This window comes from Pelobates fuscus, chromosome 8 (genome assembly GCF_036172605.1).
Source record: "Pelobates fuscus isolate aPelFus1 chromosome 8, aPelFus1.pri, whole genome shotgun sequence".
NCBI classification, from domain to species: Eukaryota; Metazoa; Chordata; class Amphibia; order Anura; family Pelobatidae; genus Pelobates; species Pelobates fuscus.
In genome coordinates, this window is record NC_086324.1 from 11,701,417 (window position 1) to 11,725,478 (window position 24,062).

General features: G+C 44.0%; 1 protein-coding gene across 1 annotated transcript; it reads right to left on the minus strand.

Annotated features, from left to right (window-relative positions):
* Window positions 1–1,009: 1,009 nt before the first annotated feature.
* LOC134570612 (peroxisomal trans-2-enoyl-CoA reductase-like) lies at window positions 1,010–24,062 on the minus strand. The gene is made up of 8 exons (XM_063428541.1): window positions 23,930–24,062; window positions 11,683–11,816; window positions 11,122–11,287; window positions 10,749–10,830; window positions 9,556–9,652; window positions 9,226–9,336; window positions 1,546–1,657; window positions 1,010–1,437 (listed from the first exon to the last, which is right to left on the minus strand). The coding sequence occupies exons 1-8, from the start codon at window positions 24,039–24,041 to the stop codon at window positions 1,349–1,351; spliced, it is 903 nt and encodes a 300-aa protein (XP_063284611.1). The 5' UTR covers window positions 24,042–24,062; the 3' UTR covers window positions 1,010–1,348.

Here is a 24,062-nt window from a genome sequence, read left to right on the forward strand (position 1 = left end):
GGGAATTGAACTATAAATAGGACAATTACAAGAATACTTACGGGAACGATAGGTTGAAGAGGACCCTGCTCAAACGAGCTTACAATCTATAGGAGGTGGGGTGTAAAACACAATAGGACAGGAATTTGCAATCAAATAAGGTGGGAGTGAAGCAGAGCTGGAGGAGAGAGTAGAGTGCTGCCCTTTAGGAGAGAGCAAGAGACAGGTATGTGAGGTAGAGGTTACTCTGGGAGGCCATAAGCTTTCCTAAAAAGATGGCTTTTAAGGCACTTCTTAGATTAGGAGAGAGTCTGATGGCGGTAGGCAGGCTGTTCCATGGGAGGCGAGCCACCAGCGAGAAGTCCTGCAAACGTGAGTTGGCCGTACGGGTGCGAGTAGCGGACAGGAGAATGTCACGGGCAAAGCAGAGAGACCGAGAAGGGACATACCTATGGATCTGTGATGAGATATAAGAGGGGTTAGAATTGTTCAGTGCTTTATAGGTGTGAATTAGTACCTTGAATTGACTCCTAAAGGATACAGGAAGCCAATGTAAGGACTGGTAGAGGGGAAAGGTGTGAGAGGACCGACTAGAGAGGAAAATCAGTCTGGCGGCAGCATTCATTACGGACTGTCGCAGAGCAGTATGGCTTTTGGGAAGACCAATCAGGAGAGGGTTACATAAATCCATGCAGAAAATCACTGGAGCATGGACAAGCTCCTCGGTAGCATCTTGTGTAAGAAAGGGGTGGATGCTGGCTATGTTTTTAAGGTGGAATATACAGGATTTGGCAACATACTGGATTACTGGATGTGAGGCCAGAATCAAGTATGACACCAGACTTGCAAGGATGGACTGATGTGGATATCACTGACTTGAAGGGAGCGGGCAGGAGGAGTATCAGTATCGGGAGGAAAGACAATGAGTTCAGTTTTAGAGAGACTGAGTTTCAGAAAGTGGGAGGATAGAAAGTGGGAGGTCAGAGATGGAAGAAAGCCAAGCAGTGACACGTTGCAGGACGGTAGGAGAGAGGTCCGGAGAGGAGAGATATATCTGGGTGTTATCAGTGTACAGGTGGTAGTGGAATCCAAAAGAGGTAATTAGTTTGCCAAGAGAGGCCGTATAAAGAGAAAATAGAAGGGGGACCAAGGACAGAGCCTTCAGGGACTCCAACAGAGACAGGACTTCAGGCTGCGGTCTAACAATCTTTGAAAAGCTGCATCTTGTTTTATGAAATACTGATAACAGGTATATTGTATAACATTCACAAACAATATACATTCTGATTACAAATACATAATTAAATAATGCCTCATTAATTCTGTGTTTCCTGATTCAGCCACGCTGTCATTCTAGCATTCCAACGTGTCACAGTTTGTGTGGAGGGATGTCTGATAACATCTTTTTCAAAGCTTTGGCATTCTCTCCCTCTGGAGCTTCAGGCCACCTGTTGTGATCTGTGAAGAGAATAGTTAGATTTTTTTATATTTAGAAATATTGGAATGACCCAGTGCTTAGGTTTTATATTAAAATCTTTGATTAAATCAATAAAACCCCATTTATACCGGTCACTTCCCAGAAGGGATGGTACAAGCTCTGTCCTGCATCCACCTTTACCGTCTCTCCAGTGATGTAGGAAGCAGCAGGAGAGAGTAAGAAACACACCATGGGTGAAATCTGTGGATTGACATATTAAATGAGATGTAAAACACATTATCAGTAAGACAAAAGCATAAACAAAGGCCACCAGAGATAGAGGGAACAGCCATCATTTGTTAATTGTGTAACCAGCATGCGGTGTGCAGACACCAAATATATTGTATGCACAGATTTAACCTAGCTAGCCAAGAACGCTCGTTCCAGGTGTGGTGACATTCTGTCATCAAACTAGCATGGTGACCAGGGGTCATGTGATCAAGTTCATGTAGATCTTTCTTACAGGGGGATAAGCTTTACTTTGATATGGTAATTGATATGGTAATTTACAAGTCAGGAAAGAGATAGCCACTCCCCCTCTATCCTCATTCCTCTGTTCCTTCTTGGATGTGCTACTGAGCAGATGTGCAGACGCCATGTGCTATCTTGGTGAACCATGTTACACTCTGTTGCTTCCTTTTCTTCCTTGGTGGGTGTGATGTTGGACTTGCAGCAGTGAGCCATTACTAGATGTGAAGGCCTAACCGTGGGTGAGATCAAACGTGTGGGGAAGGGGATTACTATATAGATAGATAGATTTAAAAGGGTTGTTGCTCCGTGGGTCTGGGCTGTGTGTTTGTGATACATTTATAGTATTGTGTTGTTGCCTTCTAAATAAATACCTTTTAATGTAGACAAACCTTGTGTAATATATATATTAATTTGTGATACACCACACCAGGCAGGAAATGATGCAGCCGGAGATGGACTTACTTCTTCGCATACTTCTTTATAATTAAATACTGTACATACAGATTCCTTGCACCAGGACAACTTTAAATCACTGAAGTTTGGAGTAACCCTTTTAATGTGCCAATTCATAAACAAGGTGTGTTCACTCACTGCAGTGAAGAAAACAGAAATCTTTACTCACCGTAAATTCTTTTTTTCTTACTATGGTGGCAGTAACTCATGGGTTTTGCTCCTCCCTGTGGACAAGACATTTAACAAGCATCTTGATTAAAAAGGACCCTCCCCCTTTCCCTATAAGAAGCAGAGCCGCAAAACCTACCCCAGTACGTGACAAGTAAAGAAACAGACAAAAACTACTGCAAACAAACCGAATTTACGGTGAGTAAAAATGTCTGTTTTTTCTGTCATATGGTGGCAGTAACTCATGGGATATAGCAAGATACCCATCTGGGCGGGTCTTAGGCCACAACAGCTTGTAACACCTTTAGCCCAAAAGCAGCTTCAGAGGCAGAGAATACGTCTAGCCGATAGTGCTTGATAAAGGTGTTGAAAGACGACAAGCACGCTGCCTTGCAGATGACCTCTGGAGATGCAAGTGCTTTTTCTGCCCATGAGGTAGCCATTGCTCGGGTAGAATGGGCCTTGACTGTAGCTGGAGACTGAAGACCTGTCGAAGAATACGCCAATTCGATAGCTTGAATGAGCCAACGGGATAAGGTACCGCAGGAAGCTACCTTGCCCTCGAGGTGCCCCTGAAAATTAACAAATAGATGGTCAGAATTTCTGAATTCTTTTGTTCTGTCTAAATATACAAATAACGCTCTTCTGACGTCCAATATTTTCCATCTGAGCGCTTGAGGAGACGAGGCATCGCTAAAAAACAAAAGGTAATATAATTGGCTGATTCATATTCTTTGAAGACAATACTTTATGTAGAAAAGACGGTCTTGGATAAAGAACCACCTTGTCTTCGTGAAATTTGGTGAATTTATCCGAGGAGGATAGAGCGTGAAGTTCTCCCACTCTTTTGGCCGACGGGATGGCTACCAGAAACAAAACTTTAAGAGAGTAAATCTTTAATGGAACTTCCTCCAAAGGTTCAAAAGGATGAACACTAAGAGCTTGTAGGACCAGGGCCAAGTCCCAAGTTGGAAACACCGATCGCTTAGGTGGTCTTTTGAGGCTGATGGACCTAAAACAAATCTTCTGATGAAAACATTGGATGACAAATCCTTAAGTAGAAAAAAATTCAAGGCTGATATTTGAACTTTGAGAGTGGAGACTCCCAGGCCAGCTTCAAACCCATCTTGTAAAAAATGGAGAATGTTATCTATGGATGGATGTAAAACCGGGAACTGGTGATCCTTACACCAGTGAAGAAACTTAGACCAAATCCTAAAGTATATCTTAGACGTCGGTTTTCTAGTAAGACCGCTATTCTGTCTTCTTGCAAACCTTTGTTTCGAAGGATCAGCCTTGCAGTAGCCAAGCCGTCAACCTGAATATTTCAAGCACTTTCAAGGGCAGGTCCCTGTTCACGATGAGAAGGTTTGATCTGGGAAGCTCCCAATAATTGATGGTCATCTTCTTTAGAGCCGAAAACCAGACTCTGTTAGGCCAATAAGGGATTATTCCCAATATTCTCGCTCTGTCTGTTTGTATCTTGAGGAGGACCTTTGGGATTAATGGCAGAGGTGGAAAGACGTAAGCCAGGCGAAAGTCCCACTTTATTGATAGAGCATCTATCCAATTGGGTTGATCTGTTCTGAATAGGGAGACAAAATGGTAAACCTTCTTGTTTAAAGCTCTTGCCATCAAGTCTACATCCGGTACTCCGAATCTGTCAGGATTCTGAAAATGTCTGGGTTCAATGACCATTCCTTTTGGTCCCACTTAGATCGTCGGCTATTATATTGTCGCTGCCTCTTATGTGAACTGCCGCGATGTCTTCCAGATTTTTTGTGCCCATTCCATAATATCTGCACAAAGACTGTAAAGCTTCCTTACTTTGGTTCCTCCTTGGCGATTGATATAAGAGACTACTGTACGATTGTCTGATTGGATCTTGACCGCTCTTTGAAGTAACCAAGGGCTGAGGTGATGTAGAGCGTACAGAACTGCTAATAATTCTCTGAAATTTGTAGATTCCTTTGCCTCCCTGGACGACCATTTTCCTTGGAACATGGTGGAGCCTAAGTGCGCTCCCCAACCTGAGTTTGAAGCGTCTGTAGTGACTATTAGCCAGTCCTTTGGACGAAAAAATAATCCTCCTGAAAGGCACTCTGAGGTTTTCCACCAAGCAAGCTGAGTTTTCACTTGAGGGGATAACAAGAATCTTTCGTCTAGATCTTACTCTTTTATTGACCAGGTAGTCAGGATGTTCCACTGTAATGGTCTGACCTCTGACCTTGCCCATTTGACTGCCGGAAAAGTGGCAATTAGAAGTCCCAAAACGCCCATGGCCTGTCTGAAGGAAGAACTTCCCATCCTTTGGAGATTGGAAATCGTTTTTCGGATTTTCCTCCTTTTTCGTTTGGGAAGAAAAATTGACATGGAGACTGAATTGATCTTGAAGCCGAGAAACTCTATTTCTCTTGTTGGAACGCAAACTGACTTTTTTAGATTTAAGATCCAGCCATGGTCTTGAAGAACTCTTATAGTGACCTGCAGGTCCTTGCGCAGCTGTTTTTCTGTATGTGCCATTAGAAGCCAGTCGTCCAAATAAGGGCTAATTGAAATTCCCAATTCCTTCAAATGAGCTGTTAGAGGAAATAGGATCTTTGTAAATATCCTTGGAGCGGATGACAGACCGAACGGCAGAGCCCTGAAAAGGAAATGAACGGTGGAACTTCCTCTTTTTATCGCAAATCTTAAATATTTTCTTGAAGTGGTAGCAATTGGAACATGTAGATAAGCATCCTTTAAGTCTATTTTTACCATAACGTCGCCTCTTTGTAAGAGAAGAAAAATCAAAGCGATTGACTCCATGCGAAATCTGTGATAGGGGATAAACCGGTTTATATTCCTTAAATCCAGAATGGGCCGAAAAGAGAGGTCTGGTTTTGGAACCAGAAATAAATCTTGAATAGACTCCCCGAAACTTTTGTTGTCGTGGTACTCTTTCTATCACCCTTTTGTGTAGAAGAAGCATGGTCTGACAATATAGAGCCTGAGTTCTTTTTGAAGACTGGTATGTTGATAGCAGAAACATTGCTCTTGGTTTCTCCGTAAAAATAATCTTGTGTCCCCGTTGGATAAGCCTTAGAACCCACGGATTTTTTGTGGTCTGTTCCCATACTGGAAAAAAAATATTGGAGCCTTCCTCCCCCACTTCTGGCGTCAAAAACGTCTCTCTTTATGGGAACAATACGACATCTAAGACAAATAGAAATGACAGAACCGGGATAGCGAAATCTCACGTGCTTTTGAACTACTTAGTTTTATTTTATTTTAATATGGTTTATTATGCTATGAAATGTTACACTGTATGTGAAAAGAGAAAAAAGGAAAAAGCTGACAGATACTGGAGCAATAGACACCTTAACCGGCCTCTGCGCAGGTCACAGGCTACGAAACTCAAAAAGGTACCAATAACACTGTATTGCGTGCATTCATACCTACCGTTGAATCACAAAATAGGCTTCTGCGTAAGCCACTCATGTTCTTTTGAAACCGGTCAGCACGAAAAATAAAGAATATATTTAAAAAAAGGCTCTCTTTGTCTCTGAAGGTTCTTTTGACCTCACTTTGTTCAAATCTCCGATTTTTATCCTTTCTTTGAAAAAATTGTGGTCTCTCTTGATAAGATCTCCTATTTTTATACTGGTAATTCCTGTACCCTGGTTCTTTAAAGCTGAAGTCTCCCCTATAGGGATAGTGGTTTTTTTAGCAATCTGCGCCACCTGAACATCTACTTTTGGGAGATCTTCCCAGATAACTTCGCCAGCCAGTTTGAAGATATCCTTGAAGTGTCTGGAAATGAAGACACGTTTTTCAGGGTTTTTCCATTCCCTGAATATTAGATCAACCAGGCCTTGTTGAACAAAAACCTCTTTTGGGATTCTCAGATCCCTGAGGCAGGATTGTTCGATTAACCTCTTTAGTAAATTTTTGGATTGCATCCGAAGGAAACCCCGACGGTTCACTTAATGAGGATCCTGATTCATCCGAGTCTATAGAGGAAATACATTCTCCGGAATGATGATTCAGATGTAGATGATCTTCTTTTCTTGATCCTCTGTTGTATAGGGGATTCTACCTTTTTAGACTCTTTAATAGTCTCCAAGGTTTGGGCCAGATTCTCTTGGAACCAGGTTAGGAAAGATTACATATCCTTTTGCTTATCTCTTTCCAAAGAGTTTGCAGTCACTGACTGCATATTTTCTTCCTTGATCCGTCTGGAAGAGGAGTTGCACAATCACTGCAAACTAGATGTTTGGATTTTACCGTAGCCTTTCTAAGCATGGGGGTAGCTAGTTTTTCCTTGTCCATCTCAGGATAGGCTGGGCTAGACATATCTGTTAGAGAAATATAAAACGGAGGCTTAGAATGATTGTCAAATCCCATGATTCTTCAGAAAATATTTTAAAGTAATGATTTATATTAATCTTACCTCAAAATACCTCTGAGCCGTGTGGGGGGGGCAGGTGACACGGCGTACCTCTTCTGACCTGCATCCATGCAGTCAGTGGGTACCAGCACAGCTCTTTTTTTGCGCCAGAAATCAAATTTTCACGTTTTTTCTGTGCATATCTCTTTAAGCTTCCGGATTGCGCATGCGTTTTTGCGCACCCGGAAGCTTAGGTGGAACGCATCACCACCCGGGCATGCGTTCCACCACTGTGCGCTTGCTCAGCAACAAGCTCCGCCTCCCGGAAGCCTTTTGCCGGAACCATTCTCGGCATATAGAACACCAACCTCTGATTGCTCCGTAACGAAAAAAAAAGGAGCATGGGTCTCTCAGCTTACCGCCCGGGCAGCTCTCGGACCAGATCCCCCAGACAGACAGCCCGTGTGTCTCACCCAGTGTCATGCCCCAACTACTGGTAATTCCTTGTCTCTTCCGGGTTCACGGAGTTTAGCCACACCCCCTCTCTGACGCGGTCTCGCCACGCTACATAATGCGACCGCGCCAGATACAAGACGCTGGATTATTGAACAGCGTTACCGCGATATCAAACCGGCTAAAAGTTTCTCTGCAAACATACCTGTGTACCGAACCGGACTGGAACTCGAACTAACCTCCTTTTCCTCTCCTCGGCCATGGCTAGTATATGGACTTCTCTCATCCTGTCTCAGAAAGAGACTCCCCGGAGGAGAACTCCGGGAACCTGATTTCCACCCTCTGGAAGCTAAGTCAATTGTTTCATCTGTGATAAAAGCTTTCCCTCTCTCAAGCCTGCTGAGCATTCCTTCCATAGTCTGCTCTCAAGTCCGTTAAGCATTCAGGTTCCAGCTGCTTCCTGACCTGCTATCTCTAAACCCAAAACGAATCTCTTTTGTTACAACTTCAATTATAGCTCTCTACATTTCCCTAAAACTTGCAAACACCAATGTGCTAGATTGCATGTATATAGGAAGCTGCTTACTCCAATCAAACCAACAGCGAAGTAATTAAAGATACAGTACCTGTATTTTCCTATATCATAAAATACAATTCCTATATTATTCTCTAATTTTCCTAATCATCAATTTAAGTCCTAAGAAATCTGCAGTTGCGCTCCATATCAATCTATGTAAACGTGACACCCAGTGAATGTCCTGTCCTTCCCTATCGGGACAAGAAAGAAGACTGGAGTAGGTTTTGCGGCTCTGCTTCTTATAGGACAAGGGGGAGGGTCCTTTTTAATCAAGATGCTTGTTAAATGTCTTGTCCACAGGGAGGAGCAAAACCCATGAGTTACTGCCACCATATGACAGAAAAAAATACAAATTGTAGTGAAATGAAGTTTAAGCAAAAAGAGCTGATCTGTTTTCTAATTTGTCTCTAGTCACAGCTTAGTCATCTGTCACAGCCACCATAAGGCCCTAGCCACCATAAGCCCCTTAGTCATCTGTCAGAGCCACCATAAGGCCCCTAACTAGATACCTAGTTTCCTATGACGGAGGCGTCCAGATGTTAGGATATCTGTTGCGCATGTGGTAACTCTGATCACACTTGGTGTCACTGAGGCCACAAGTCACTTGGCAAAAGTTGCTTCCTCTGCGATAATCGATCTCATGGTCTTGTAGTAACTGGCACCACAGAGGTCTCATGTGTCCTTCAAAATGGAATTGGAGTGCTTTGCACCCTTTTCTGGAATCGTTTTTTTCCACCCATGCATTGTGGCCTCCCAAATGGCACGAACGAGTGTTTAATGCCTATATTGGTGCTCGGTTGGTCCGATGCATTTGCTGCAAAGATCCAGTGTTCTTTCGGTCCTGGTCTTTCCTGGACCACTGCCCTTCCCCCTCATATTACACACCATTGTCTATGTTTGGACGTGGACTTGACCTCATGCTTACGAACTGTTGCTGCCTTGACCCTCAAACCCAATTGACTACGCTATGCCTAGCCCTTCCACGAGTGATGTCTTAGACCCACCATTCACCGATTAATAAAGTCCGCATAACAAAGTAGACCTTCTAGATACCTATCCAAAACCTCAGGCCCTTCAATGAAGTCGTGTTCACAAAGGTGTGCTGTTCTCTGCAATTTTATTCAAGTTAATTGGCCAACAGGTTTGCAACAGCTATGTTAGCTTGCATTTTTCCATTTGCATTTCAGTTTAGAACAATGTGTTTTAGTGAATAATCCCCTTTGTGGGTACATATCAGTAAGTTCATTAGTCCTGGGTCACAAATGTACATAATGTTACCTCTTCAGGAAGCCCCAGTCGCTTGGCAGGTATTTTTGGGATATAGTTTTGAAACATGCTTGGACCCATATCTTTGTAATTTTCAACAGCAGTCTTTGAAAAGATTGTTCCCTGCAGAATGAATAATCAAGGTATTAATAATTAGACATTGAAGCAAAAGGCGGATAGCAAACTAGTTACATTGTAACAGTGTTAACAGTCACATAGCTAATAGTTAAATTCCACTAAGCATGAGCTCATGGAGTCCACTTGTTTGATCAGGGATATAACGGCTACACAAGTAACATGGGATAGTGATGCAAGTAAAAGATGCAGATGATATTTACTCACAGGGGCGAGGGAGTTGATCCGAACACCATTGTGTGCCCACTCGATAGCTAGGCTCTTGGTGAGGTTATCCACAGCTGCTCGAGCTGCTCCAGTATGGCTGTTACGGACAAAGGAGAAGTGGCTTAATTATTGACATGTTAAAAAATCATATAAAAGAATGGAATTATAACTACAGGTGCAACTTGTGGAATAAAGGCAGGAAATGTAAGATTTAGATATGTTCGAGCACAAATTACGCTGACAAGGAGACATAAAAATGAAAGGGCGTGAGAGAAGCATTGACAGGGAGAGACTAAGACCGGCATACCAAGACCGGCATTAATCATGGTAATTTAATTAACAGAGAAGCACAAAGAATGCTGTAATATGTGCTTTGTGGCTGATTAATAAACTAATGGTGTAAACAAACAAAATAAATAAACATGCCTTTTATAGTGTCTGTTTTGTCGTTTTTGTTTTTTTCAGGAAGACTGATAAAGCTTTGGATAGTTGGAGGAGCAGAATGGGATTTTGTACATTAACCCCTTCATTTCCTACCACTTTGAGTGAGACAATATCAGCATAATAGTTATTTGAAGTAAGGGATGCATAATTAGATTATAAACATAACTGGGCGATTTTGTGGATATATTGCTTTGATGGAAAATGTAAAAAATAGAATTATGTTAATTAACAACATTTTTATTCTTCACTTATTTGTTCAGCCTTTATAAAAAGATTTGGGGAATAAAAAGTTTTACAGAGTAATTTATCTTGTAATATTACACACAGGGTCTGAAATGTTAGTATAAAGCAAAAATGATGTGTTTTTTGGTTTGTTTGTTTTTCCATACAGTAGATGTGACAAAAATTGATAAATAAAAATGGTCAAATAGCCAGCTTATAGGTATTTGTAAGGAACGCAAAGGCATTACAAACAGTACAGCTTACTGAAAGTGGCAACAAAACATAAAAAGAACAGACAGGACACTGACATGAAGTGGTCTGAGCGCCTATAGCTATATGCTATAGCAGTTTTTTTTTTATCAATCTCTGGACTAGATTTCATGCAAATTACATGAAAATGTCAATGTTTACACTCAATTTGTGTATGGTTAATGCAACATTGTTTGTTTCTTTCATTAACTCCAGTTCACAATTGTGAAATATTAATTTCTGTGGAGCTTGTAGAGATGCATAATTAAAATTCTTACGCCATGCCAGGACACCCCTTCCACATGTCTGCTACGATATTCACAATGGCTCCTCCGTGTTCCTTCATCCAGGCATTATACACTGACCCAGTGAGAGATTAGGGGGTTAGTAGATCAGAATTTTTTTACCTAATTCTTTAAATCCCTGTCTCACACTCCCTGCACCATGGGAATAAATATATATTCACACACTTCTATTCCAAATATTCCTCTTTATAACAAGCCCATGGCTGGTCTACGTTTAAAACAATATACCATTCACACATCCTCCATATCTGCTTCATTCTCTCACTCACCTCCTTCATCGCCGATTCATTCAATCCAGTCAACCTCTGTCCAGACTCAGATATCTGTAGCCATATTTATTGTTTACCTGCTTTACAGCAATAAAATGTTCCTGTGAGGTTAGTTTCTATCACCGCATTCCACCCTTTGGAACTGATTGCTTCGCTGGGACTCGGGAACTGACCTCCGCCATTGTTTACCAGGAAATCAATCCTCCCGTAGAGATCCAACGTAGATTTTACAAGGGATTCTACCTATAGAGGAAAATCTCTCAGTCTGTAAATACTAGCAGGAGTCGCTGTGTATTGTGTAACACTTTCAATATGTCAGCATGTTAGTAACCTTTATGAAGCTGGAGAACCCAAAAATGCTATAAACGTTATGATAATCTAATAACTTTCTTACTGGTTTGATGACATGATGTGACTCAAATGTCTGCTGTAAAGAAATTACACATTATGAATTTCAAATTTAAGGCCAAATAAAAATGAAATCAATTCAGTTATTTGTACTTTTACAATCATTTTGGGGGGGGGGGGGGAAACCCTTTCACTCATAATCCAACACAGTATATGATTAAAGACAACGAGATTTTATCATAAAAAGCCAAATTAGCATTCTAAAATGTAGGTGCGATGTTTCCCCATACCTCTTCCTCTTTGCGGATGTTACACTGAATTGGTGTCACTACAGAGGGAGTTGAAGGGGAGATTTTAGCTGTGAGATCTATCACGGCTTCTTTTAAACGTCCAAGGTTACGGGAGGCGATGACCACACTGCAACCTGGGAGACAAATAGCAGGTCACTTCCAAAAATGATCAGGTCTACCATAAAGTTTTGAGAAAAAAAAATTACAATTTATACAAAAATTATATATAAAACCCTGAAATAGAAATATGAAGGGATAAGATAAAGTCAGGCGCAGCAGAAATACAGTAGAAAAATACCTGAATATCCTGCCAATGCATTCTGTATATTTAAGGATTTATTCACTAAACATTGAATTTTCATTTTAATGTGAACATTGTCAAGATGGGAGTAGAGTAGATTAAGTACTGGTTTTCAATCCCAGATATTGTGTTCATTTTCTGTTCACATTCCACAATAATAACCTACTTATTGAATAAACAAACCACTGTATTGCATGCCATGTGTAACTCTCCAATTTAACAACATAATAATGTGGGATGCCTGCAGTTAGTTTTGCTAAATGCATTGACACACACTGACATTGCTCTCTGTAAACTCTCAGTAAAAGCTCCTGGATGTTCTAGTACTCCTATAGAGGGATAGAACATCCTATATTAGAATTATTGGTATTTATATAGGGCCAGCTTATTCCGCAGCGCTTTACGATAAGAGGGGAATTTACCAAACGAGACAATAACAAAGTGTAACAGGAACAAAAAGTAGTTTAGGATCCTGCCCAAACAAGCTTACAATCTAGAGCAGGTGGGGTATAAAAACACATTAGGAAGGGTATTGAGGGAGACAGCAAATAGACATGGTGGGAAAGTAGCAGAACTGGAGGGGAGAGTGGAGTGTGGCCCTGTAGGAGAGAGCGAGAGATATATTGTGGTGGAATCTCGGTAAAAATAAATTTAGTAGGCCGAGATCACCAAGTGGCATGTGTACGTGCATATGCTGACGTATCGATCAGTTGGTTGCACGAGGCAAGATACGATCAGTAGTGTACGGAGCATGTGCAAGAATACAGGATGTAGTATTCCCCTCCTCCATTGTGCTGGACAAGCCATGCGGTCAAGCAGGAAGTTAATTCTTATTTGTATTGATTGGTCAAGAGAATGTGCGGGTGGAGCTTAATATGGGAGGAGTTATGTGCCTATATAAGGAGCCTGCACTATTGTCCGGGGCTCAGAACTTGTGGTATTTTGGTGACGCTAGTCCCTCTGAGTCCCGATCGGTGATCCAATAAAGAATCTCTTCCTTCCTGAAGAAACCTGTGTCCATCTCTCTGTGCTTCGCTTCCGTCAGTTTCTCCGGTATCATTTGGTGCATTGGCCGGGAAGCTCATCGTTCAACGGTAGCTGAGAGGCAGAGGCGTGAGACGGTCTATCTTTGCCCACGTTCTCTACGGCTGCACCCCTGAACTTCTGCGTGGACCTCCCTTCGTCTCGGCGCCACTGGTCTGTTGTCCAGGAGATCATCGGCCTCTACGTGAGAAGTGCTGGGGTGTCCCCGTCGATGAGTGTGAACTCAGGTTCAGGAACGAGGAGGTAAGACAACTGCTGTTTTAGACGGCAGGACCCACTAGGGGTATACCGATTGTGCGGTAGGCCCAAAGGGGTTTTGAATCTGTGTATCTGCCCCCTCTGTCGGAGGGAAGGAGCGAAGGCGCACCGCTCGATCGAACGCTCTTTAGTCAGACCGTTTGATTTTGTTAGTCAGGCGGGGCTCTGGTGTAAATAGCCCTAGCCGGACACCGGTGTCTTGTCTAGACTAGCGTTCTAGGGTGTATATTACGTTCGCTAGGTCGGAGGGACCGGGAGACTAAGCGGCGCCTGTGTAAATTCGGTTCGCTAGCTCTCAACCTATCTGGGCTAAGTGGGAAGGCGTGTAAATTTGGAACCCACTAGACTTTTGATAGTGCGACTAAGAGGCGCCTGTGTAAATTCGGTTCTCTAGCTCGCTATATGTGGTGATTGGGCAGTGTGGCTAACCAAAACGGGTGTATATAGTTTTAGGTAGTCCATTCAAGGTACTGGCCAATAGTTTAGTTGGGAATTGTAAATGTGTTAAAGATTGTTTAGTAAAGTGTATATCTTGTTAGATAGCGCGAGCTCAGCCGTCTAGCGAGAGTGTTAATAGTGTGTTGCTGTATTATAGTGCACGGTACCATAACCCTGTATATTTACTGACACTGTATATAAGTACTAATCATTGTCGTCCATTGCATGTTTAACACCATAACCACTAATAATTGTATTGTGACCTTAACTTGTGCTTTGACCTATGCTAACCGTACTGTAACCGCTATTTGTAAAAGACGATGTTACTGGGGTGTGTTATAGACGGGTAATTCATATATAGAGAATTATAGCGTGGGTGACTGTATAGTTACGCCAAAGGGCATAATATTGATTATTTAGTGACTGGTGTAACAGCTGTGTGTGTACGGGAATTCCCTGAGTGTTTATTGTGTTATTGTATACGTTTCACTTGGTAACTGTACCACGTGGTGCTGTTGCCAGAGGAAACGGGTGTGACTGTTGAATAGTACGCGTGCATAGTATTCGTTGTCAGCGACGTTCCATTGATAAGTATGGGCGCGTCGCAGTCAACGATTCCGGATCCCTTAGGTTGTATGGTGAAGAATTTTAAAAAGGGATTCAAAACTTGTGATTTTGGGGTTAAAATGTCTCCTGTACGTTTGGTCACTTTGTGTACTAGGGAGTGGCCTACTTTGGTTGCGGCATGGCCGCCACGTGGCAGTTTGGATCCAACTCTGGTACAGCGCTTACACGTGGCTGTATCGGGTAGGCCTGAACTTTACGGCCAGTTTCCTTATATTGATTGTTGGAGACAGGCCGTAAATGACTCGCCAAAATGGCTTCAGACATGCCACGAGGAGCAATGTCGCCTCATGGTAGCTAGGACTTGTTTGTCCACTAGGACTGGTGTTAGGCCCATTTTGGACACGCCCCCTGAGTCCGAGATCCCTTTGCCGCCCCCTTACTTTCCGTTAAGAGGAAGTGACGCAAATGCAGGAAGTCCTGCAACCCTCCCCTCATTACCCTCATCCACTTCCGCTTCCTCCTCCAGTACAGAATCCACCCCCTCTCGTACTAAATCTCCCCTTCCGGAATCAGAACCAACCCCCATTAAATCCGAATATCCTGATTTGGCGCCACTTCAGACTTCCGGTCAAGCTTCATCTAGCTCGGCTCGAAGTGTTTTATTTACAACCTTTTCCCAAAACCAAGCTCCCACATCCCCATACCCTATTTCTCCCCGACTGGAACCTATGACTGACGCCCCTCCACGTAGCCCCATACAGACCCGACAGTTGACCGGTGCCCAACAATTAAAACACTATCAGATGCCTCTTCGTCTGAATCCTGGGTCAGCCTATATCGATGCCGCAGGCCAAATGGCACATGCTGACCCAGTCTTTGTATATGTCCCGCTCACGACAACCGATCTCTTAAATTGGAAGACCCACAATTCCTCGTATACTGAGAAACCACAAGCTATGACTGATCTGTTCACCTCAATAGTACAGACACATAACCCGACATGGGCTGATTGCCAGCAATTATTAATGACTTTATTCAACAATGAGGAAAGGACAAGAATTAATCAAGCGGCCATTAAAGCACTAGAGGATAAAGCCCGTACTTTAAACCAAGCCAATCCATCAGCATGGGCCGCAACACATTATCCCAACACCGATCCCGATTGGAATGTAAATGGTGCTGATATGGTTCAACTCAGAGCCTATAGAGACGCTATAATTGCTGGCATGAAAGCCGGAGGAAAGAAAGCTATTAACATGTCGAAGACAGTTGAGGTGATTCAGAAAAGTGATGAAGCGCCCAGTGTCTTTTATGACCGATTATTGGAGGCATACCGCTTGTATACCCCCTTTAATCCGGAAGACGCAGATAATTCCCGAATGGTGAACTCCGCCTTTGTCAGCCAAGCTTACGGAGATATTAAGCGCAAGCTACAGAAGTTAGAAGGGTTTGCGGGTATGTCCATCACCCAACTAATGGAGGTAGCGAATAAGGTATATATGAATAGGGAAACAGAAAGTAAGAAAGAGGAAGAGCGCAAGATGCGTAGAAAGGCAGACATGCTAGCGGTAGCGATCGCAGGCGTAGATAGACGGGGCCCAGATAGAGGCGATAGTAGATGGAGTAGGGAGCCTTTGAGTAGGAATCAGTGCGCGTATTGCAAGGAAGAAGGGCATTGGAGGAACGAATGTCCACAAAGAGAGCAATACGAGAGAGACCAACCCAGGGCAGGTTACGGAAACTTTAGAGGCAGAGCGAGAGGTAGAGGAGGCCCCGGAGGGAGTAATGGTAATAGAGGGAGCAATGGGAACAGAGGAAGTGTTAGGGAAGATAGGTATATTCCAGCAGCGCAAAGGTCCCGCGATAGAGAAGGCAGGGACTTTGTAGGATTGGCTGACACGGTCATGGAGGACTATTGATACCGACCGGGCTCCATCCCCCTTGGTCGAGCGGAGCCTATGGTCGATGTATCAATAGGGGGAAAAAGGAGTGCGTTCATGATCGACACTGGTGCTGAACATTCAGTGGTGACTAATCTAGTTGCTCCTCCATCTGGAAGGACTATTACTGTGATAGGAGCGACTGGAAGAAGTGCTGAAAAAACGGTTCTTAAAAGTCGACTCTGTACATTGGGAGGCCACGTAGTAAAACATCAATTCCTTTATATGCCTGAATGTCCAGTCCAATTGCTGGGACGTGATATGCTATCTAAGTTACAAGCGCAGATTACGTTCCTACCAAATGGAACAACATCCTTAAAGTTTAATGGACCTTCAGTTATTATGACATTATCCGTACCAAAGGAAGAAGAGTGGCGACTTTATACAGCGTTGACTAGCCAAAACCCTAGGAGTGATGAGTCATTATTCAACATACCAGGAGTTTGGGCAGAGAACAACCCACCAGGACTGGCCCGCAATATTCCACCTATAAAAATTGAACTAAAACTTGGGGTTTATCCAGTAAGCCTAAGACAATACCACATCCCGCAGAAGGCTAAGAAGAACATCCAATCTTATCTGGATAAGTTCATACGGTATGGTATCCTAAAATTCTGTACTTCCCCCTGGAACACCCCATTGCTGCCTGTTCAAAAGCCCGGTACAGATGAGTATCGACCTGTGCAGGACTTGAGAGCAGTCAATGATGCGGTTGTTAGTATACATCCAGTTGTACCCAATCCATATAACCTGCTTGCTTTAATTCCGGGCGGGGCTACTTACTTTACAGTCTTAGACCTCAAAGATGCCTTCTTTTGCCTCCGAATTGCCGCAGAAAGTCAATGTATTTTCGCTTTCCAATGGGAGAACGCTGTAACGGGCTCAAAACGCCAAATGACTTGGACAAGACTGCCCCAAGGGTTTAAAAATTCACCTACCCTATTTGGTTCAGCCTTAAGTCAAGATCTACTGGATTTCGAGTCCATCCCAGGAGAGTGTGTATTGTTACAATATGTAGATGACTTGTTGATAGCAGCAGTTACAAAAGAAATCTGTCAGCAAGCAACGCACGATCTACTACAGATTCTCTGGAAGGCAGGATACAAGGTGTCTAGGAAGAAGGCTCAGTTGTGTTTGCCAACTGTCAAATATCTGGGATTCCATATCTCTGAAGGTCAAAGAATTATGGGGCCAGAGAGAAAAGAAGCTGTCTGCCAAATACCAATACCCAAGAATAGAAGACAAGTGCGAGAATTCTTGGGGGCAGCAGGCTTCTGTAGGATATGGATTCCCAGCTATGCGATACTGGCAAAACCTCTGTACGCAGCTATCAAAGGTACAGAGCACGACCCCTTCTTATGGACCCAAGAACAGCAAACGGCATTTGAAGATGTGAAGAAGGCTTTGATGAGTGCCCCAGCATTAGGTTTACCTGATCATACACGACCATTCTACCTGTATGTACATGAGCAAAGAAGAATGGCTGTGGGAGTATTGACACAGTACTTGGGATCATGGCAAAGACCTGTTGCCTACATGTCTAAGCAATTGGTTGCAGTGGCCAGCGGACTTCCACCTTGTCTAAGAGCCGTAGCTGCAGCCGCCCTGCTAGTAGCTGAAGCCGATAAACTCACTCTGGGTCAAGAACTTTATGTACGAGTCCCACATGCAGTACAGACGTTGTTGGATTACAAAGGAAATCATTGGTTTAGTAACAGCCGTATGACCAAGTATCAAGCAATGTTGTGTGAAAACCCAAGAGTGCATTTAGAGACTGTAAACACCTTAAATCCAGCTACCCTTTTGCCACAACCTACAGAAAGTCAACATGATTGTTTGGAAGTAATGGATGAAGTATTCTCAAGTAGACCAGATCTTCGTGATTTTCCCATCCAGAACCCCGATGTTCAATATTATACCGACGGCAGTAGTTATGTGAAAGAAGGGATCCGCTATGCAGGATATGCAGTAACAACAATAGACAAGGTGATAGAAGCTCGGCCACTGGCGAAAGGAACATCAGCACAAAAGGCAGAATTGATAGCACTGACACGAGCGTTACAATTGGCTGAAGGTTTAAGAGTGAACATCTACACGGACTCTAAATATGCGTTTTTAACCACTCATGCCCACGGAGCTTTGTATAAAGAAAGAGGACTACTGAATTCAGAAGGCAAAGAAATCAAGTACGCAGCTGAAATCCTACAACTATTGGAAGCAGTGTGGGAGCCGAAAGAAGTCGGTATCATACATTGTCGAGCGCATCTGAGAGGAGATGGTGATGTAACCAAAGGAAATCGGATGGCAGATAGTGCAGCTAAGCGTGCTGCTGAATCAGGAAGACAGGAATATGTGGGGTATATAGCTGCTCTTATACCAACTCCACTGTCCCAATGGACTCCAGTTTATACAGCTCAAGAAGAGGAGTGGTTAAAGACTGAACCAGGAAAGTATTTGGAGAACAAGTGGTATCAGCTAGAAGATGGAAGAATAGTCATACCAGCATCACTAGCGGTAGAAATTGTCCAAAATTATCATAACGGGACACATTCTGGGAGAGACAGCACTGAAGAATCTCTCAGAAAACATTTCTACATACCAAGATTGTCCAACTTGACTCAGGCCATTGTACGAAGATGTGTAACGTGTGCTAAAAATAATGCAAGACAAGGACCAGTAAAGCCACCAGGAGTCCAGTTTATGGGGGGACTCCCCATGTCCGATTTACAAATTGACTTTACAGTGATGCCTAAGTCGGGTGGACATCGTTACCTGCTGGTAATTGTGTGCACCTATTCAGGCTGGGTAGAAGCATGTCCTACTCGTACAGAGAAAGCAGGAGAAGTTGTGAGATTCCTGCTACGAGAAATAATACCCCGATATGGACTACCCTGTTCTATAGGATCGGACAATGGTCCAGCTTTTGTTCATCAGTGCCTACAACAACTGACTCATATGCTTGGTATAAAGTGGAGGCTTCATACAGCATATAGACCCCAGAGTTCTGGTAAGGTAGAGAGAATGAATAGAACTATTAAGAACCAGTTGGCTAAAATGTGTCAGGAAACCCAACTTAAGTGGAACGTTCTCTTACCCATAGCTCTATTGCGAATCCGCAGTACCCCTACCAGAAGGATGGGCCTCTCTCCTTTTGAAATTATGTATGGGCGACCACCTCCCGTACTTGGTAACTTAAGGGGGGATTTGAGTCAGTTGGGAGAAGGAATTACCCGGCAGCAGGTTGTAGAGTTGGGTAAGACTATGGAGGAGGTACAGAAATGGGTACAAGATAGATTACCTGTGAATATTTATCCCCCTGTTCATAGTTATCATCCAGGAGATCAAGTGTGGATTAAAGAGTGGAATAATGTACCGTTAGGGCCCAAGTGGAGAGGTCCTTATGTTGTTCTTTTGTCTACCCCTACAGCGATAAAAGTAGCCGAAGTGACTCCGTGGATACATCACTCCAGGGTTAAACCAGCAGCAGTCGATTCTTGGCAAGTTACAGCAGATCCAGAGAATCCCTGCAAGATCCGGTTAAAACGCACTACTCAGTCGGAGTAACGAGGAATTATTGTGGATTACAAATTGTATTATTTTTGGGATTTGGTGCGTGAGTGAGAAGGCCATAATAAAGCCTGTCCGCCCACCGACGTATAGTTTATAAGCCAGGGAAAGTCTCGAAGGGACTCCTGTGAGGACGAGCAGAACTCCATTCCCTGCAGCCCTTACATCCTGGAAGCTGAGGTGCCTTCGCACGGACGAAGACTGAGGATGACGGCGAAAGATGTGTTAATGATAGTGTTTATTTATGTGTGTTTTTATATTCAGGAAGGTAGAGGTACCGACACTCCTAGCTGTGAGGTATGCATTAAGACTACGAGAACAGGTAACCATATTTCCCAAACCCTAATTTGGCATTCACAATACGAGTGTAAAGGAGATGTATCGAGATGTAGATACCTAAATATAGACTATAGTGTGTGCCATTTAGGAGTAGGAGAACCTAGGTGCTTCAGTCCGGAGTATCAACCTCGTACAATTTGGTTGACTCTCAGGAATGGAGATCCTCAGGGGACCCTAATTAATAAGACAGTATTAGAATCCGTACATTCTTCGGGTGTTCTGCTATTTGATGCGTGTAAGGCGATATCAAGTGGTAGAAAGCCGTGGAATGTATGTGGGGATCTTAGATGGGAGAGGACGTATGGGTCTAATGATAAATATATTTGTCCCAGTAGTAAAAATAAATATGTAAGTCCTAGATGCCCAAATAAAGACTATAACTTTTGCCCATATTGGTCTTGTGTGGGGTGGGCGACTTGGGGACAGACAGTAGACAAAGACATGATAGTGACTAAGTTGCCGACTAGCCCATATTGTAAGTCTATGGAATGTAATCCCATCCATATACTTATAAATAACCCCGATAAGTTCTTAGACAAATATGGCAATTTATTTGGGTTTCAAATATACGGGACGGGTTTAGATCCTGGGACAGTATTGTTTATAGGGATAGAGACTGATACGGTATCCTCCCAAACTCATCAAGTATACCATTCCTTTTATGAAGAGATGAGTATAGATAATAAGATCCCCCATAATGCTAAAAACCTGTTTATTGATTTAGCCGAAAGTATTGCCGGTAGTCTTAATGTTACCAACTGCTATGTGTGTGGAGGTACTAACATGGGAGACCAATGGCCTTGGGAAGCAAAGGAGGTAATGTCCGGTTCTGAGGCAGTTGACCAATTAATATCTACACAAGCCGATTATCATATGAGTGTTAGAGGTAAATCTGAGTGGAGATTAAAGACCTCCATCATAGGTTATGTTTGCATAGCAAGGAAAGGAATAATGTATAATACTTCTGTAGGAGAATTAACTTGTCTAGGGCAAAAAGCTTATGATGATGATACAAAGAATACAACCTGGTGGTCGGCTTCCAATGTCTCAGAACCATCTAACCCGTTTGCTAGATACGCCAATTTAAAGGATGTGTGGTTTGATTTATCCATCACATCTACCTGGAGAGCCCCAGCAAATTTGTACTGGATCTGTGGTAAGAAAGCCTATTCGGAGTTGCCACAGGACTGGGAAGGGGCATGTGTGTTGGGTATGCTCAAACCATCCTTCTTCTTGTTACCGATTGAAACAGGTGAGACTTTAGGTGTTAAAGTGTATGATGTGAATCATAGGAAGAAAAGGGGACCCATAGAGATAGGCGCCTGGGAAGATGATGAATGGCCTCCCCAGCGTATCATAGATTATTATGGGCCAGCCACGTGGGCAGAGGATGGTACCTTTGGTTATAGAACCCCTATTTATATGCTCAACCGTATTATAAGATTACAGGCGGTGGTTGAGATTATTACTAACGAAACATCACAAGCGCTCAATCTTCTAGCGAAGCATAATACCAGGATGAGGACGGCAGTTTACCAAAATAGATTAGCCTTGGATTACCTTTTGGCAGTAGAGGGAGGTGTATGTGGGAAGTTTAACCTGAGCAATTGCTGTCTTCAAATAGATGACGAAGGGCAAGCAATAGCTGAGCTTACTAGCCATATGGTTAAACTAGCGCATGTGCCTACTCAGGTATGGAAAGGGTATAATCCAAGTAGTTGGTTTGGTAGCTGGTATGAGTGGTTTGGAGGGCTTAAGGCAGTGGTAGGTGGAGTCCTACTGATTTTAATGTTGTGTCTACTCCTGCCGTGTCTTATACCCTTAGTAGTTAGGTCTGTGCAAAGCCTGATAGAAAATATAGCAGAGAGGAAGGCTGCTGCACAGATAATGGCAATTTATAAGTATAAGGCTCTAGATCAGGGAGAACCAATGCAGGAAGATGAGTGTTGAAGATTCACATCATAAGTTAAGTCTGGTCTGGTTCAAGGTAACTTGCGGTGTATGCAAACCAAGGTTAAGTGATGCCTCAAGTAATTGTGAAATATCAAGAGGCATCAAAGGGGGGAATGTGGTGGAATCTCGGTAAAAATAAATTTAGTAGGCCGAGATCACCACGTGGCATGTGTACGTGCATATGCTGACGTATCGATCAGTTGGTTGCACGAGGCAAGATACGATCAGTAGTGTACGGAGCATGTGCAAGAATACAGGATGTAGTATTCCCCTCCTCCATTGTGCTGGACAAGCCATGCGGTCAAGCAGGAAGTTAATTCTTATTTGTGTTGATTGGTCAAGAGAATGTGCGGGTGGAGCTTAATATGGGAGGAGTTATGTGCCTATATAAGGAGCCTGCACTATTGTCCGGGGCTCAGAACTTGTGGTATTTTGGTGACGCTAGTCCCTCTGAGTCCCGATCGGTGATCCAATAAAGAATCTCTTCCTTCCTGAAGAAACCTGTGTCCATCTCTCTGTGCTTCGCTTCCGTCAGTTTCTCCGGTATCAATATATCTTCTATCACATCTATATTGCTCTTTATTCCCCCTGCCTTCCTGCCCTTGTTATACACTGCCTGCCCTTTAGGCTGGTGGCTGAGGCTGAAAGGAGGGTCAGTATCTGCCCTTCACATGGAGCTTGTCAGGAATCCAGTGACTGGCAGTAACAAGGTTTGGCTGAAGGTGTTGGGAGTGAAATTACACGGGCATGGCTGGGATCCCGGTGGCTGTCAGTGGGAGGGATGGCTGTCAGTGGGATGGATGGCTGAGGGTGATATGACTGTCAGTGGGAGGGATGGCTGAGGGTGATATGGCTGTCAGTGGGAGGGATGGCTGAGGGTGATATGGCTGTCAGTGGGAGGAATGGCTGAGGGTGATATGGCTCTCAGTGAGGTGGATGGCTGAGGGTTATATGGCTGGGGGTGATATTTCTGTCAGTGAGGTGGATGGCTGAGGGTGATATGACTGTCAGTGGGAGGGGTGGCTGTCAGTGAGAGGGATGGCTGAGGGTGAAATGGCTGTCAGTGGGAGGGAGGGCTGAGGGTGATATGGCTGTCAGTGGGAGGGATGGCTGAGGGTGATATGGCTGTCAGTAAGGTGGATGGCTGAGGGCGATATGGCTGTCAGTGAGGTGGATGGCTGAGGGTGATATGGCTGTCAGTGAGGTGGATGGCTGAGGGTGATATGGCTGTCAGTGGGAGGGATGGCTGAGGGTGATATGGCTGTCAGTGGGAGGGATGGCTGAGGGTGATATGGCTGTCAGTGGGAGGGATGGCTGAGGGTGATATGGCTGTCAGTGAGGTGGATGGCTGATGGTGATATGGCTGAGGGTGATATGGCTGAGGGTGATATGGCTGTAAGTGGGAGGGATGGCTGAAGGTGATATGGCTGTCAGTGGGAGGGATGGCTGACGGTGATATGGCTGTCAGTGGGAGGGAGGGCTGAGGGCGATATGGCTGCCAGTGGGGTGGATGGCTGAGGGCGATATGGCTGCCAGTGGGAGGGATGGCTGAGGGCGATATGGCTGTCAGTGAGGTGGATGGCTGAGGGTGATATGGCTGTCAGTGGGAGGGATGGCTGAGGGTGATATGGCTGTCAGTGGGAGGGATGGCTGAGGGTGATATGGCTGTCAGTGGGAGGGATGGCTGAGGGTGATATGGCTGTCAGTGGGAGGGATGGCTGAGGGTGATATGGCTGTCAGTGGGAGGGATGGCTGAGGGTGATATGGCTGTCAGTGGGAGGGATGGCTGAGGGTGATATGGCTGTCAGTGGGAGGGATGGCTGAGGGTGATGGGTCTGACCTAGTTCCAGCAGCTCGGCCGCTATAGATTTGCCGATGCCGGTTCCTCCCCCGGTGACAATCGCCACTTTGTGCCTGAAGAGCCCCGGGCAGAACACACTGGGAGCCGCCATGCTGGAACTACTTCCGGGTGG

Excerpts from the sequence above, each read along its gene's own strand:
- LOC134570612 (XM_063428541.1), bottom strand. The coding sequence starts at position 24,041 with ATGGCGGCTCCCAGTGTGTTCTGCCCGGGGCTCTTCAGGCACAAAGTG. Across the intron at positions 11,288-11,682 it reads ACATCCGCAAAGAGGAAGAG|GTAGAATCCCTTGTAAAATC; the intron begins GTATGGGGAAAC and ends TTTCCTCTATAG. Across the intron at positions 9,653-10,748 it reads AAGGGGTGTCCTGGCATGGC|CCATACTGGAGCAGCTCGAG; the intron begins GTAAGAATTTTA and ends TGTCCGTAACAG.